Below are 17,971 nucleotides of genomic sequence, written 5' to 3'. Positions count from 1 at the left end.
TGTACCCAGTGCATGTGTAAACAAAACAAACAAAGAAACCAGCAAAACAAATAAATAAAGCATGCCTCTATAAAAAAAAAAAAAAAAAAAAAAAGGATAATGCTAAGTGCTTTATCTAAGTGCTAAGCAAATCATCTCACTTCGTTTCCTTGATTCTGTACAATGGGTGCTGATATTCTTGCATATAAGAGAAGGAAAAAAAGATTTAGATTAAGCAATATGCCAATTTTTCCAATTCTATCTAGCCTCAAGCCTCTGTACTCTGGAACTACCCTATTTTCCTTCTTTTCCTTTCCAAAATACATGCATATTCTCTATCTCAATTCCCTCCAGCTCTCCTCTTCTGTGCAAGTACAGCATTTTTCACCAAGTTTTCTACTGAGGTGCTCCATGCTTTCTCCATGTTCTTTTTCTTAAAAAACGGTGGTAAACCATTCTGTTTTTAATTATTTAATATTTTCTCTCCCTTGTGTGTCTTTTCTCTTCAGGCTATAATACAAACATCTTAATACTGAGATCAAATGTCACGTTTCTTATAGTCCTACTCAGTTCTACTTAGAAGAGCTCTACATAGAAAGGATATATTCAAAGCAGCAACTATATATATATATATATATATATATATATATATATGGAAAAAGGAGTGGCTCACGCTTTTTTCCACTTGTCCATTGCAAGCCTCTACAGCCAGCAAGGGCCTCTGAGGCCCTTGCTTTCCTCCAAGGTTTCATTGCCCACATGTGATATTGTGTTGGTGCAAAAAGTGCTTGGGAGTGCAAGCATGGACATGCACAGACACTCGGGGCCAAGAAGCGTGAGCACAGGGCACACACATCTATGAATGCAGACATTGCGTCTAAGAAGCAGAAGAGCACGGGGGACATACCTATAAGTACTGAGGCCAGGGCACCAGGGAGAAATTATTAGATGAAATGGAGAGGGAGACAGAATGCCAGGGAGAAGCAAGAAAGAGAGCACAGGTGTGCATAGATCTGGAAACCTTGGGGGTTGGATTGCCTCCCAGGCCATACTGCTTGCCTCCTGCTCCCCTGCCTCCCAGACCCCACTGCTTGCCCCCTGCTCCCCCGCCTGCCTCCTTGCCTGCCTCCCTGCCTGCATCCCTACCACCCCTGCCTACCTATCTCCTGGTATGCCTGTGTCTAACTTCCTACGTCAGCACTGAAGGCCTGTCAAATCTATCCAGGGGTCAACTCCTTTATCTGGCTGCCTGAATCAACAGTGAACCTGCCCTGTCTGGGATGGTTGCACTACATATACATATAGGGAGTGGGGCAAGGGAGAAGGAGCATGCAGGGTAAGTGATGCTCAGACTTTTACACCACTAGTCTTTGCATCTATCACCTGCGGCCTTGAATGCAGGAGGCATTTGGGAGTGTGGGCACAGGGTATGATGCCTGATGGTGGACACCTGAAGTATGGTATAGGCATGCATAGTGTGCACATCTCAGCCTGGAAGCTGAGGCTATAAGGGTGGCCTCGCACTGAGAATGGTGACAGTGGAAGGGCTACAAGAGGATGAGTGACTACAGAGTGGCAGGACCATGAGATGACACCAAAGGGTAAAGATTCACCAGGGCTGGGAGGCCTGCCAGCTTTCTGGGCCCCCCTGTTGTCCCTGCCTTGCCAGCGTGCAGGCTTGCCCCACAGCAACTGGCATAGAAAGATCATTAAACCCTGAAAAAGGCACTGAGGGCTCCAGGACTCTCCTTTACCCGTCTGCCCAAATTGATAGAGAATCTGCCTTGTGCGTGCTTGCATTACAGGGTAGAACTGAAGTCATGTTAAGAAACTTAGCATTCTTGGGGGCATCCCTGGTGGCGCAGGGGTTAAAGACAGCACTATCAATCTATCGCCAGCCTCTGGCCAGGGAGCAATCCACATGGCGCAGCAGACTCTCCTGTCTCACCTGCTGCCTCAGCAGTGTATTTCAGTAGATCCTCCTGTACTGCTCCCCACTCTCTCTGGTGAATCCTGTCACCCCCACACCTCTCATTTACACCCCAGTTCTTGCATGCATAAATAAATAAATCTAAAAAAAAAAAAAAAAAAACTTGGCATTCTCTGAGTTAACTGGACCAATCATAACAAAGAAGAGAAATAAGGACTAAAGTAAACGGTTGAGCCATATTTTTCCCCTCTTAGTGACTACAGTCTCACAGACTGGACACAAGCATAGAAGATTAAACCACACCCACTCAAATTGTGTTTCCATGAAGAGTCAACATGATTTTTCATTATCATCTTCAATACCAAAAATTACTTGGTGCTCAAGACTTTCCAGCTCTATCAAGAGAACATTTCTGAGCAACTTGGAAATCACTAGGAAGCCATGTAAAGAAATGTTTAACTTGATTCAACCCAGAAATGGCACATTCTTTACAGAAATTTAAGAATGGCAAGAAAACCACTGTCATTAAAATTTCTTACTGGCTGAGGTCTTCAATTATATTCAGGTAGACGTTTTGACTTTCAAAAGCCTCAGAGATATTAAGAGTGACATTTCCTTAAAGAACAAAACAGACAAAAACCCAAATGTTAATCATCTGTCATTTGTCTCTAAACTCTTGAACTAGGCCATGAAATGTCCACACTCCTGAAGGCTAAGTGCAGATTTCACGTCAGGGAATATGGAGTATCCCTACAAGAGTATGTCCTCTCAACAGCTTCCTCTGATAACCACCTCAAGCACATGCTATCATTGCTTACCAGTTTCTGTAAAAATCAACTGAACCTCGTACTCCTGGTGCTAATTTGCTGGTCTTACACTTGATTAGCCTCAACCAATATTTGTTAATGGCCATGATGGAGCTGACAAGGACAACTGTGACAAGGACAATTAAAATATTCTGATAAGGTTCTCGAGATGGGGCCTCCCCGGTGGCGCAGCAGTTGAGCGCTGGGCTGCGAAGCTGCCCCCAGCCTCTGCAGCGCCAGTTCGATCCATGGCCACTGGTGAGGATCCCACATGGCACAACAGACCTCTCCTGCCGCCCGCTGCTCCCCTCAGCAGTGTATTTCGTCGGTCTGCCTGTTCTGTTCCCCACTCTGGCTCTGGTGAATTCTCTCACCCTTCCGCGCTTCTGACTGTACCCAGTGCTTGTATAAATAAATAAATGTTTAAATAAATTTAAAAAAGATTCTCGAGATGTCCATTGTTCAGTGAAAAACTATCCTCTAAAAATCGTACACTCACATCACTCTTTGTTTTTCTCAATTCAACTAAATTTAATATAAATCAGTTCAATTAGAGATAGAAAATTGAACTAGAGGAACGAACACAATGTGTTCAATGTTCTGAAGCTTCAAATGATATGTAAGTCAGGGCCTCCCCGGTGGCGCAGCGGTTGAGCGCTGGGTTGCGAAGCTGCCCACAGCCTCTGCAGCGCCGATTCGATCCCAGGCCACCGGCTGAGGGTCCCACATGGCGCGCAGACCTCTCCTGCCGCCCGCTGCTCCTCTCAGCAGTGTACTTCATCAGTCTGTCTGTTCTGCTCTCCCCTCTGGCTCTGGTAAATTCTCTCACCCTCCTGTGCTTCTGACTGTACCCAGTGCTTGTATAAATAAATCTTAAAAAAATAAAGGTTTATTTATTTAAAAAAAAAATGATATGTAAGTCAAATACCAAAGTGTATGTGACCTCAAAAACTAATAAGGGAAGAGGAGACTGTTATGGTTACATCTTGTTTCTTTCTAGGAAACTGAAATTAGAAATCTATCTCTTAGTAGGCAGAAGACTTAGTTCTTCCAGGACAAAATGTTCCTCCTCCCACTATATTCATAAACCTATAAGGGTAGAGCAAAGTGGCAAATCAGAGCTAAATTTCCTCCAAAATGCCCAGAGCATCATTTCCCAGAGCTGAGAGAATCATTACCACCTTGGGCAAATTGCCTGGCTGAAAAGGCAGCCCCATATGACCATAAATAAAGCTCTAATTATATTCATTAGAGCAATTTCTTCCTGCAGAGCATCTCAATTATTTGGGGCCCTGGCTCAGTCTTGGAGCCAGAACCTTCCCTGGTTCATCGCAAGCATTCACTTCCCCCTCCTTATAACATTGCACCTAATTATGCGTCAGTATGTCATTGACTCATTTCTTGTCCAAGACCCCTCCTTATGGGCAGAGCACGGATAGTGATGTCCACGCATTGATTACAGAACATCCCTTCATCATTAGAGGCTGACCTTATAACCTGATTTCTCATGGAATGTAGTGGGGTACTAATATGTAGTGATATTTTAACTGCTGTTTAAGTGAATGATGTTCTAATCATCACCAATCAAACATTTAAAGGTTTGGTAACTATTAATACACTCACAGTGTTGCCAATATGCCTGCAGTCAGAGAAAGTGCTTGATTACCAACATAAAAACAAAATATCATTACAATTTAGCCAGAGGTGGTATCAAGAAGCAATAATGTCATAATGGCAGTGGAGCATTTTAACAGGGGGAAGCTGTAGCTACTCCTATGGTTTCTGCTGCTTCCTCAGCTTACATTTGTGGAAAGTGATTCCTAGAGTTGCAATCAAAACAATATAGAGAAAGAGGGCTTTGCATCCCCTCACGCATTGCTTTCCTAGATTGCACCCAAGTGTCAGGCTGATTTCATCCTGGTTAACTGCTTTTTAAATAGATGCCTCCCACCCCCACCCCCGCCCCCGCAACCATGGTCCCCCAGGTAGCACAGGGGTTAAAGTCTCAGCGCTATCAAGCTATCACTGCGGCATGAGTTCAATCCCCAGCCAGGAAGCTGACCTACATGGCAAAGCAGACCTCTTCTGTCTTACCCACTGCTCCCCTCAGCAGTGTATTTCAGTACATCCTCCTGTTTTTCTCCCTACTTTGTCTCCGGTGAATCCTCTCACCCCCGTCCACACACACCTCCAGTCTACACCCCAGTTCTTGTATGCATAAATAAAAATAAATCTTAAAATAAATAACTAAATAGACCCCCAAATCCCACCCTGATACTCTGATTCAACATATCCAAGAGAGGTCCAAGAACCTAGGTGAATATACTTTGTTTAAACTTGCAAAGTATTATGTGCACTTGATTTGGAAAAAAATACCTTATGTATCATCCTCCTACTTCCCCTCTGAAATTCTGATTTCATTGGCCTCCAAGTTGGTGAAATTGGTTGCCAACTTTCTAGAAATCACAATAACTGATGCAAGAATGTCATTCTATCAGGCATCTTTGGTAAGAAAAAGAAAAGTTTAACAAATCACTGCTAGCACCCAGCCCTCTCATTTTACAAATAAAAACTCTGAATTTTACTTCTAAAACCTATATTTTACTCACGCTTCCAATCTGCCTTCCTCCTAACTATAAATGGTGTTATACCTTTTTATTAGTAAGAAAATATGCACACTTTGGAGTCATCCTGAATTGTCATCTCTACATGAGACCTCCCCTAACCCATCTCTGGTTTTGGCTACAGGGAGCAAAAATCTCAACTCACATGAACAGAAAGAATCTACAGCTAGGTGTTCATCAACAATGTTCATTGTTCCCATACTTGTGCAGTTTTCTCCAGGTCTCTCAAGAGTATCCCCTCAGCTTCATCGGCATTCTCATCATGAAATAACTACAACAGTTTCAGCCTTTAAACGTACAGAGGCCCAACAAGGAGTCCCAGGCATGTCCTCCTGCACTGACTTTCTCAGAAGCCCCAGGCATCTCCTCCTGCATTGACACAAACGAAGACATGTTCCCAGGACCCACTGCATCTCCAGGTTCAAACTTATAAACTGTCTTGGGCCTGGACTCTCAAATAACTAAATGGCATTTCCTTGGACATGGGTGTGGAGCTTGTTTTCCAGGAGGATATTCCACGTGGGAGTGGGAGAGAGAGCCGAAGAAAACATTAATATTTTCAGGGGGAGGTGGCACAGCGGTTGAGCGCTGGACTGCGAAGCTGCCCGCAGCCTCTGCAGAGCCAGTTCGATTCCTGGCTGCCAGAGAGGGTCCCACATGGCACGCAGACCTCTCCTGCCGCCCGCTGCTCCCCTCAGCAGTGTATTTCTCAGTCTGCCTGTTCTGCTCCCCGCTCTGGCTCTGGTGAATTCCCTCACCCTCCCACGCTTCTGACTGTACCCAGTGCTTGTATAAATAAATAAATAAATCTTAAAAAAAAAAAAAAAGATTTTCAGTGGGAGAAGAAAACTGGAAAATCTACTACACAATCCGTCTAGAGTGTTTCTTCTCTCACCGCACTACATTCTTTCCCTTTATAGCCCTTATCACAATTTGAAGTTGGATAATTGTAGATTCGTAGCTAACATGTACAAAGCACTTGCTATATGGTGTTTTATATGTATGGGTTCATTTAATATGTATGGGTTCATTTTATATGTATGGGTTCATTTAATCCTCATGACCCTAAGCAGTCAGGACAATTTAGCTGCCCCATATAAATAAAAATTAGGGTGCAGAGAGGTGCAGGAACTTGTCCAGAGCCATGGAGCCCACAAATGGGGGAGTGTTGAGTCCAGGCACTCACCTTCTACGCTAAGCACTTCTCTTTATTTAGTTTTGTCTCCCTCTTCCACAAAACTTTAAGATACAAGAAGCAGTAAATACAACTGCTGATACACAACTCTCCAAATCAGTGTTCAAATAGTATCAGGTATATGAGGAAACATTCAAATCACCTAGTAATGGAACAAATGAATATGTAGTTGAAGAAATGCGTGAGTAAATGAATGAGGTAATGAAGAAACAAGTAAAAAAAAGTCATGATCCAGATTAATGGCTTGTTCATGTTTCATGATTGATTATGGAAGACTAGGGTCCAGAGCTTCCATTTCCTGTGTCAAGTCTGACTTCTCCAGGTGAAGGCATGTTGTCTAGTCACACATGTCATACTTGCACAGTCAATAATAACTGCTCTTTTCTCCTTTGCAGAGCCACAAACCAACAAATGAAAACTCAAACAGGAGTTACAAGTGAACATGTTCAAAACACAATGTGAGTTTAAGATGGAATTTTCTTGCATTTACCCTATCTGCATTAGACAAGTGAATATTTTGCTTACTAAGAAACTGAAAATATATGCAAGTCCCTTTGTAGTATCAGATACTAAAGAAATTTAATAAACACTTCATTTTTTTAAAGATTTATTTATGCAAACAAGAACTGGGGTACAAGTCAGAAGTGCGGGAGGTGAGAGGATTCACCAGAGCGGGAACAGAACAGGCAGACTGAATGAAATACACTGCTGAGGGGAGCAGTGGGCAAGACAGGAGAGGCCTGCTGCGCTGTATGGATTAGCTCACTGGCCGGCCAGGGATCAAACTCATGCTGCAGTGGCTGCAGATAGCTTCACAGTGCTGTGCTTAGCCCCTTGAGCCACTAGGGAGGCCCCAAACATTTTTTAAATCAACAAATTTTAGTAAGCTAATCAGTTCCATGTCTCCATTTGATTAATGGGTATCTAAATATATGCTATGCATTTGCTGTAATTCTCTTTCATGGTGGCAACAAGATTTAAAAATAAATCATCTGGAAAATGGTGATAGTGAAGAGAAAAATTACAGGATATATGTATATATGTTAATTCCCACTGTCAATTAATTAGAATTAATCAATAAGAATTAATTAATAAGAATTAATTCTGTGGCATAGAATTCTGTTTCAGAAGAAAAATCATACCAAACCAGGTTTCCAGAGAAACTAATCATTGGTACAATCACATCTGCACAAAAGTTATTAATCTGATTAGTCCCTAAGGAAATGAAGTAATGCATTATTACTCAAATTTAATACTAAAAAAATCATAATCAACATGTATTTTACAGTTTGTTCCTCTAGAGAAATGACTTGTTAGTTTATGCTCCATTCCCAGAGCAAATAGGCAAACAAGTTATGAAACTGTCTATTTACATGTCATGTTTGCCATCACCTTAATAAGCAGCTATATTTGCAGTTTTCTTTAAAGATTTGTTTTACTTATTTATGCACACAAGAACTGGGGTGTAGGCCAGAGGTGCAGGGAAGGTGAAAGGATTCACCAGAGTGGGGAGCAGAACAAGAAGACTGACTGAAGTACACTGCTAAGAGGAACAGCAGGCAAGTCAGGAGAGGTCTGCTGCACCATGTGGGTAGCTCCCTGGCTGGAAATTGAACTTGTGCTGCAGTAGCTGCAGACAGATTCATAGTGCTGAGACTTAACCCCTTGTGCCACCAATTTGCTCGCACTACCAAATTGCCATTGGCAATTTCTGAGTCTTCAAGCCAAGCTAACTAGTGCACTGAAAGCAGGTTTTCAAAAGGTTATTTCAACCAATAATAAAGGACAATGACAAAACAGAGAAGCTCCCTTAGAAAACACACACCCCTTCATTTGTGCAGCAAAGCCAAATCTCCTACCCATTTGAGAGACCAAGAGCTATAGAAAATGTGGATGTGAATAATGCTCATAGACAGTCTATGTGCAGCCTGAAGGTATGAAGAAATGAAAAGAAAATTATCTTTTATGGGGAAGGGGCCAAGAGGCCTATATTTATAAAGGCAAATGACTGTGGCACTTTGTAAATTTTTCCTGAAAAAAATAGTCATATTTTTGTGTTGTCTGCTTTAAAGTTTAAAAATCCCAACCCGGCCTCCCTGGTGGCGCAGGTGGTTGAACGCCGCACTGCAGAGGCTGCCTGCAGCAGCCTGGGTTCGATCCCAGCCGGCCAGCGAAAATCCCACATGGCGTGGCAGGCCTCTCCTGTCTCTCCAGTTGCTCCCCTCAGCAGTGCATTTCGTCAGTCTGCCTGTTTTCTTCCCCGCTCTGTCTCTGGTGAATCCTCTCACCCTCCTGCGCATCTGGCTTGTACCCTGGTTCTTGCATAAATAAATAAAATCCTTAAAAAAAAAAATGAATCCCAGCCCATGGGGATGCTGGAGAGCATAATCATCCTCTTGCTTGTAGCCTGGTTCATACCCACAGCCACTAAAAACTATAGTCAACCCATCATCTACTCTTATTATCAATTATAGATAAAATGAACAGAAGCAAGTAATTACTCTGTCACAGGACATGTTGTTCATGTAAATCAAGAAAGAATAGTTGATCAATAGCTCGCTGTGGGCACTGGGCTGCAGTTTTTTTTCCATTCCCCTCTTTAGTCTCACCGAGTAGGTACATTCATTGCCTTTTTGGATTGGGAAAAAAAAAAAAGGATACCTCTTAGGCCTTCCCTGCCCATTTTAGGGTAAGACTTAAAAATCAGGATCTGGGCCTCCCTGGTGGCGCAAGGGGTTAAGACACAACCTACGAAGCTGCCCAGCTGTCTGCAGCCTCTGCAGCACAAGTTCGATCCCCAGCTGGCCAGGGAGCTACCCATATGAGGCAGTAGACCTCTCCTGTCTTACCCGCTGCTCCCCTCAGCAGTATATTTCAGTCAGTCTGCCTGTTCTGTTCTCCACTCTGTCTCTGGTGAATTCTCTCACCCCCCAACCCCGTACCTCTGGCCTGTACCCCAGCTCTTGTATGCATAAATTAGTAAATCCTTAAAAAAAAATCAGGATCTAAGAAAATGGTCAATTTTAGATTTGGGCATAGAAAACTTACAGAAGCCATTTAAGGCATTGTGTCATCCAAGAGCCTTCTAAAGAAGATCACAGTACCAGCGAGAAGCCTCAGTGACTGAACTGAAACTGAAAAATGCCCAATTATTTCAGGGATGTATTCACAAGGCCACTCTCTCTGCAGACCTCGCCTGTCTTCCCTGCTGCCCCCCTTAGCAGTGTCATCTGCGCATAAATAAATAAATAAATCTTTAAAAAAAAAAAGTCTAAGTAATTTTGAGAAAATCTTTTCCAGTCTAAATTACCTTACTTATTTGTAATTTCATCTTTTTAATATTAATAAAAATGAAATTCAGTATTTTGGTTTTATTGTATAAATCACAGTCATATAAGTTTAGAGATGTACAGAAATTTTCAAATGATGCCATCTTAGAACAAATTTAGCAATATCAATGTATTCTAGGGCTCACATTATGATATTTTCACTCAACAACTGCATCTGTGGAATGGATTAATATCATAAAGCAAGGTGTCTAGTGTAACTTTTTTACTTTCCATCAAACAAAAGTACATTGGCATTCAGCATTAATTATTACTTTACGAAATGAATAAACATATTTAACTGTAGAGATTTTAAATATGAGATTGGGGAATCCATGGAATCTGAAAATAATAAAAGCAGAGCAGGGTGGTGATTGCCAGGGGCAGGGGAATAGGAAAAATGGAAGGTGTCCATCAAATGATGCAAACTTCCAGTTCTGCAAGATGAATAAGTTCTGGAGATCTAATGTACAACATGGTGACTATAGTTACCAACACTGTATTGCATACTTGAAATATGCCAGAACAATAGATTAAGAGTTCTCATCACTCACACACACACCCATAGGTGATAACCTTATGATGTAATGTATAAATTAATTAGCCTGATTGTGCTTTGTGTACATATATCAACACATCACACATCACATTGTATCCCAAAATACATACAATTTTTATTTGTCACCTATACCTCAATAAAGCAATTAAAAATTTTTTTGCAACTGCACACTAGATAATCAGATGAGAATTGGCTTTATAATTTGTCTTCCTGGACTAGAATCGGCTTCTACTATTATATACTTTGTTCCCTTGTGGAAATAATGTAACCATTGTGTATCTCAGTTTTTTCATCTGTAAAATAGGGAACTGGTACATACTTTATACAATTACTGTGATGATAAAATGAGATAACCAGGAAAAGCACTCAGAGGAGTACAGTCATACAGCAAAAGCTCAATAAATGTTAGCTTTTAAGGAAATGCATTAAAAACTCCTCAAATGGATATGCTACATTGTACAATATCATATTACAACCTTAAAATAAGCCAGTGTGTATAGTTGGCACCTCCCAAAGTTATTAAAAATTTATTAATATTTTATGTAAACCACATTTCAAGCAAAACCTTTTCCTGGACATTTTTTCTGATTATAAAACTAAACTAAATTATAATTGACCTGTTCCTAATTTTAAAGGGGTACCATTAAGTAACTGCATGTTTACATGGTCTAGACATGATAACATCCCAAATGAAATGGAACTCTAATACAACCACCAAGATGTTGTTGATGAAATAAAGAAAGGCCCTGAGGTATTTTTAAGGAGTAAACAGATTTATTCAAGGTGGCCATTTTCTTATTCACTAAATTGACCAACTCTCCATTTTTCTCCTAATTTCTTTTTTTTTCCCTCCTAATTTCTTTGACAGCCCATATACGAGAGAATGTATAAAATACACAGAAACTCTCAGTTTTCTTGCCAGGTAACTAATTTACTCATTCCACATATAGAAAAGAGCACTTGAATAGAGTATGCTTTTTCTCTGCCTAACACTAAATAAATCTTTAATTTTTGCAATTATTATTATAATTTAATATTAGGATATTATTCCATAAAAATCTGTTTGTTCCATTTGCAAAACTTGAAACTTCAGCTTGAAAGGTAAAATTTTTATTCAACATATATTTAGTTTTATGATGCCTAGCCGAACACTGGCTATCTATCCAAGGAAGAAAATATGCAAAGCTATTAAGCCAGAAAATTAAATTTCTTAATCTTCTATACTCAGATATTAGCCTTCTTACACTCACCTTAACTTTAAAGTCTGAGAACAGCTGCAGAAGTTACCAAGGGAACAGAAGTGAACAACCAATCAAATGAAAACCACTGAAAGCTGTGGTTCTCAACCTGTGGTCCCCAAGCCAGTGGTCTGAGCATCAGCAGGGAACACATGAGCATGGGAAACTGATGGTAGGATCCAGGAGTCTGGTTTAACAAGCCCTCCAGGTGATTCTGACACACTCAAATTTGAGAACTTCTGGTGTATGATCAAGCCCTGATGAAACAGTTTCAATTTTCATCATAGCATACCCTCAAAACTGGGGTCTCTGGGCACACATTTTTATCCTTCCCTTAGATAACTCAGTCAAGGTTTTACCATGGACAAATCAACCTTCATCCCAGATTGGAAGGGGCGAGAGAACAAAAGCAAAAAAATGACTCCAGCAAACATGAGCGACCCACCTGTCCAGAACCCACCTGTCCAAAACATCACATGTCTGCATACAAAGTCATTTCGCTCTACTTCACTATATTATAATGTCCACGAGGAAATAACAACCCCAGTCAATTCTGATCTGCACAACCAAGTGATCTGAGGATGTTTTTGTTGTTGTTGTTATGCACTGTTTTCCTGAAGGCTGTAGTTTACAAGAATCTATCAACAATGTTAAATGAAGACTTAACTGTACTCAGAAAACAGAGCTATAAACATGAAAACATTCAGATTTCAGTTTCTCTGGTTTTCTCACTGGTTAGTACATTCTCAAAGCCACTGACCATCAACTTTAGGGAAGAACTTTTTGAAATTTATTAGCAAAATTTACTTTGAAAATTGGTTACCTGGAAAATGGCAGCAAAAATACTCAATATTTAAAGAGGAACAAAAAAACACTGATTTAGAGAACTAAGTGCTGGAAGGAAATGATGTCAAGTTCATTTTTAATATTAACAACACCATTTGTAAAACTGCTTTGAAAATACATTCTTGCAAGCTTCAAAAAACATACCTAAACAACCCTAGTGAAAATTATAGCAATTGTTTTTGTTTTTTGAATGACTGCTCATTCTATAATGAAATATTTTCATGCTGTTAAGTATCATGAAAATAACATCTTTAAACACTAACAATATTTATAAACATTAGCAACTCTTGTTCTTATTTTATGTGATAAAATATACATAACATGAGGCAATTTTTTTAATAGAGAAATTGAGTTGATGCTATATAGCCCCTTTCTGAAAATAAAAATAAATACTTGAAGAGTATTAGTGATCTACCCTAGACCCTATTAGTGATCTACCCTAGATAGAAAATATTAGTGATCTACCCCAGGTAGAAAACCATATATTCTTGGTTCCCAACCAATTTTAAGTCTACAGCTCAATTTATGTCAATGGGATTTTTAAAAGTATGTAGATAGGGCCTCCATGGTGGTGCAAGGGGTTAAGTCTCAGCACTATGAAGCTATCTGCAGCCAATTCAGCATGAGTTCAATCCCTGGCCAGGGAGGTAATCCACATGGCGCAGCACACCTCTCCTGTCTCGCCCACTGCTCCCCTCAGCAGTGTATTTCAGTCAATCCACCTGTTCTGCTCCCCACTCTGTCTCTGGTGAATCCTCTCACCCCCACCACACCTCTGGCCTGTACCCCAGTTCTTGTATGCATAAATAAATAAACCTTTTTTAAAAATATAAAATAGAAGTATGTCGATAGTAGCACTCTGACTAGTTCAAATGGCCAGGTTTGACTGAAATGTGTTAAGGCTGACATTCCTCCTGCCCAAGACTACACAGGCTTGACTAAATGAGGGCCAATCCTGGAACTGGTTGGTTTGCTCCCCACCCCACCTCTCTCTGCACCTGGGACAAAGAACTCTGCATTGGGCCATTCCAGCTGAGCTCCTCCAGACTCACATCCTCAAGTTGACTCTGACCCACCAGGAAGGTGTGGAGCCAAAGGACACATCACCATGGCAACTCCCCACAACAGACCCAAGCTACTAGCACAGTGCTTCTATTTCTGAGGACACAGATAGATCCATCCTGCAGAAGATATGTGCACAGATATCTGCAAAACATTATCGTTTGATATCTAGAGACCACAGTGCTCTATCTCAGTGGTTCAACAGAAACAGACTCTTTGCCATTCAGCTCTGGAGACCCTATGTCAGTTTGCCCTAAACAGTCCAGGTTTATACTTGTTACACTGTGTCATTATTTGTGGGGCCTCATTTTCTAATTTAAAAAATGTTGCCATCCATTAAATAATAAATTGCAGAGTTGTTCTACAGATGGACCTTTTTAGAAAAGGGACAAGCATGGCAGAAAAGCCAACAGTGAGTTTATTTGGGGGGCTGCATTGCTCTGGGCTACCTCCCACACTTTGTTCAGCAACTGCAGAGAACGCTTCAGAGATTCTCTTAATGATTTCATGAAGTCAGCTCCACCTCCAATATAGAACTCAAGGGCAAAGAATGCAGTCGGCTTTTCTCTCTGATTTCAAGGGTGCTGAGAACCATGCAAAGCCTATTCTAAATTCATCCCTTTTACAAGTTCAGCTGCAGAATCATCACTTCTGAGAGTTGTCCTATCAATTCTTCCTCAAAAATGGTCCTAATCCTTCCTACTGTAGGAGCACATGGACTGAATTCAGAAGCTCAAAAGGAAATGTGACAAACTACACAGAGTGAGGCCTATACCTGTGCACTCAACAAATATTTATGCCATGAATCTCTGAAGCCAACTCTCATTTGTTTTGGTTTGGCCCAGATAGGATTCAATATTTAAAATATTTGCTAATACTTGAAAATGTGAACTCATGCATAAAGATCCAAATTTCCACTTTCTCTTGAGAAATCAGATCTGGCCATGATGAGCTTGCATTATGTTTATTCAATTTCCAACTGGAGCTGAGTTGCACCTTGAGAAAGGAAACCCATTATTCACTCCATGGTCTTCAACCCTCTTCCCAGACATTTGAGGTAGTAATCCCTGAGTTATGGCTGGAGATATTCCTTAAGGGGGTAAACATCTGGCCTTCTTAATTAACAATCCTCTGCCAAGGATTCTCTTCCCCGCCAGGGATTCTCTAGATTTAGAGCAAATAGGAATTCATATCTTTAGATCAACGACTCAACTCGGGAATGGCAATAAGCAGGCAGAGTTGGTTTTCATTGCTTTTATCAAAAAGTTACATGGTTTCCACTGCTCCAACAGTGCCAAAAGGAGGAGCCTAAACATATTATTATTTGTAAAGTAACAGCACATTTAGCCTCTAACACCTAAACACATACTCAAGGCAAATAAAAGCAGATGTTTTTAACTGACCTACCAGTCAATCTGGAAGAGACTCAATAGCAACTACTAAGAATTCAAGGGGCCTTGACCCTTTAAAAAGACTGTGACCATCAATGAAATTAGAACATTAACATAAACCACCAAAGATCATGGAATGTTCCTTATGATCCTGAAAAAGTGCAATTTCTTTCTCTTTACTGAGGAAACCAAAAAATTTTAATATTATAAAGACAGTGATAACTTTCAGAAATAAAGAACATGCTGTACTCCAATCTCATTTGCAAAAGCTTTGACCAAATAAGCATAAAATAAAATTCACTTTAATCATGGCTAGGATGTTGAGGTAATTCATAGTAGAGTATTTTGCCATAAATATGACAGTGATCTCATAAACCACAATTGCTCTCTTCATATTGGGAGTTCTGGGTGTTAATATATTAAACTAATTTCCAAAGTAATAAAGTCTAAGGTAACCAGCTTTAATTTTATTTTTAGTCAGTTACAGGCCTTTTGTGAAAAACTACTGGAGAAACAGAAAGTCATTTACAGATACTAGAATAGCAAAGAAAAATATTTAGTTTTATTTATAGGATGTTTTTCTCATCTGACTGTTAATCTCCCAGCGACTGGAGGAACTGCCACTTGGTGCAACTGAGACTTTATTTATTTATATTGCGATAACACTATTTTCCCAAAGACTCTAAGGTACTATGCAAACATTATTTTTAGAAAAGCATTTTGGGGTCTTCTGTATGGTTAAAAACTACGCATTTTAAAAGTCTATTTTCAAGACACTATCATGACTCCTCTTCTATGAGATAAAGGGTAACGACTGTTTTTAAGGAAGTAAAAATGCACTATTTGATAACTAACATCTCCATTTAGTAAACCCTGGAGAACTGCCAGTGGAAAACAGATTTTGACCTGTCATCCAAGCAGGTATGGAAACGCTCTCCAATTAGTGTGTAAAAACTTGCAAAAAAAAAAAAAGTTTTCATTCCACTCAATATCGAAACGCAGGTTCGTACGTTGCTACCTGGCAATGCCTAGTAACTTCTCTCCAAGCCCTGCTCGGAAATAGCCTCCTAGACCCGGCACCTGCAGGTGCCGCAAGGACGCAACAAATGAGTTCAAGTTCAGGACACCCGGACACCACCAAGACCTGGGTGAGTGCGGGATCTCCAGACACCCGAGCGGTTCTCGCACTCCCCTATACACCCACACCTGCACGCAGGCTCACACACGACCACTGCCCGGCAGGCCATCTCCACTCACGCCCCCGACACCGCGACCCACCCAGGGCGCGCGCCATTCCCCACGTCCTCCTCCCGCGCGCCCGCTACTCCTGGGTGCCGGAACCCCTCTCCCTGTCCCTCCTCTGTCCCGCTGCTGCTCGCGACGTCCCACCAGCCCCAACAAGCAGCTTCTCCACTCCCGCTGGAAAAGCGGGACGAGCGGGCACTAGAGCGCACCACGTGGAGGGCGCGCGCCAGCAGTCCAACCCCAGCGGGTCCCAAAGTGCCACCCCAGCGCCCTCCCACCCGCCGACCCGCCACCCCGCCGGCGGGGCCGGCCCCTCCCCCGCGCCTTCGAGCCGCGCTCTTGCCTGGTTGGGGTCTGTGGCGCGAAAGACGTGGCAGGCCATCTGCGACTCCGGGTCGTCAGGCTGCGCCTTGATCAGGTAGGCAAAATAGGTGAGGTCGTGGCTGTTGTGGATGAAGCGCGAGATGTGCTGTGCCTTGTGCTCAAAGATGAACACGGCCGAGTTGGGCGGCGCGGTGGCGGGGCCGACGCCCCCGCAGCCCCGGCGCCGGGCGCGGGGACGCAGCGCAGGAAGGGCGCGCTGAGCACCAGCAGCACCTCGCGCGCCGCCGGGGCCCCGCAGCCGCCCGCGTCGGACTTCTGGCTGCGCCGGCGGATCTCGGCCATGAGCCAGGGCAGCATGGGCAGCGTGGTCCTGCGGTCCAGGCACGATCCCCCCACGTACCACAGCCGGAACCGCTTGTCGCCCGGCTTCCCGGGGCCCGACTGGTCGAGGGCGCCCGGCTCGGGCTCCAGGGGGTGCGGGAACGGCTCATCCTGGATACAGCTGGGGGGCTCCATAACTCCGAGGCGCCCCCAACTCTCGCGCGGAAGGCGGGCCTCCGAAACCGTGCCAACTGCCCCCCGGCCCGCCTGGGCACTGCGCGCCCCGAACTCCGCGCTCAGCGGCCCTGCCCCATGCGGCACTTCCCCGGGCGCGGCGGGCAGCCTGGGGCGGCGGGCACGGCGGGAGCGCCCGGCGGCGGGACTGGCAGGAGAGGGCGGGTCGGAGCGTCACCCTCCGTTCCCGGGCTCGCGCCTGGGGGCCGGACTTCCCCTTCCTCCGGGGGCAGCGCCGCGCCGAGGGCCCCGGCCACCGCAGCTGAGCCGCCGCGCGCGCCGCGGGCGGGCACCCGGAGGCTGGGCGGGGAGCGGGGCTTGGGCGGGGGGGGGGGTGACTTGGGCGGAGCTGACTCCTACCAGGGTGACCGGCTGTCACCTGGAAGGTCGGGCTGCGGGGCTCCGGCGCGGCCAGTCCTTGGGAAGGGCCTGCGAGAACTATTCCGATGGAAAATAACAAAACAAAACGTGGCCACGCGGGGGCCGCTCCTCCTCCAGCCGCCGCAGCCCAGCTCGCTGCTCCTCCTCCAACTGTTCCCGTCCCTCCCTCGCGCCTTCCTGCCTTCCAGGCTGCTGCCTTCCATCGGGTTGCTACCCCGCCTCCCGTCTGGCGGACAGAGAACGTCGCCTATAACCGCTTATGTGTGAAGTCGCCTCCGCCTCTTCCTCTGGCCCCTGCCCCAACCCTCCCCTCCGTGCAGCGCAGGGCGGCAACCCGGTGCCCAGCGCGGGCACTGCCAGGCCAACTCGGGCGCCCTCTGGTCACCAAGATTTCCCACCTCCCCTGACTTCTCTACTGCCCCCTGGAGAGTGAGCCACTCTGGATGGGGCGCTGGGATTTTATTATTATTGTTATTAACTGTATGTACTTGGCTTCGGTTTCTTCTGAAG

General features: G+C 43.7%; 1 protein-coding gene across 1 annotated transcript in view; it reads right to left on the bottom strand.

Annotated features, from left to right (window-relative positions):
• TBC1D4 (TBC1 domain family member 4) overlaps window positions 1-17,134 on the bottom strand; it is a 162,507-nt gene extending 145,373 nt beyond the window's left edge. Inside the window, 2 exon segments of the mRNA XM_054701776.1 lie at window positions 16,545-16,738; window positions 16,741-17,134. Of these exon segments, the coding sequence (XP_054557751.1) occupies window positions 16,545-16,738; window positions 16,741-17,041 (495 nt within the window). The 5' untranslated portion in view covers window positions 17,042-17,134.
• Window positions 17,135-17,971: the final 837 nt, after the last annotated feature.

The sequence above is a fragment of the Talpa occidentalis genome, unplaced genomic scaffold (genome assembly GCF_014898055.3).
Source record: "Talpa occidentalis isolate TD23 unplaced genomic scaffold, MPIMG_talOcc4v2.1 talOcc4.5, whole genome shotgun sequence".
Lineage (NCBI taxonomy): Eukaryota > Metazoa > Chordata > Mammalia > Eulipotyphla > Talpidae > Talpa > Talpa occidentalis.
Note: the sequence above shows the minus strand (reverse complement) of the source record. Positions and strands in the feature narration are given on the sequence as shown.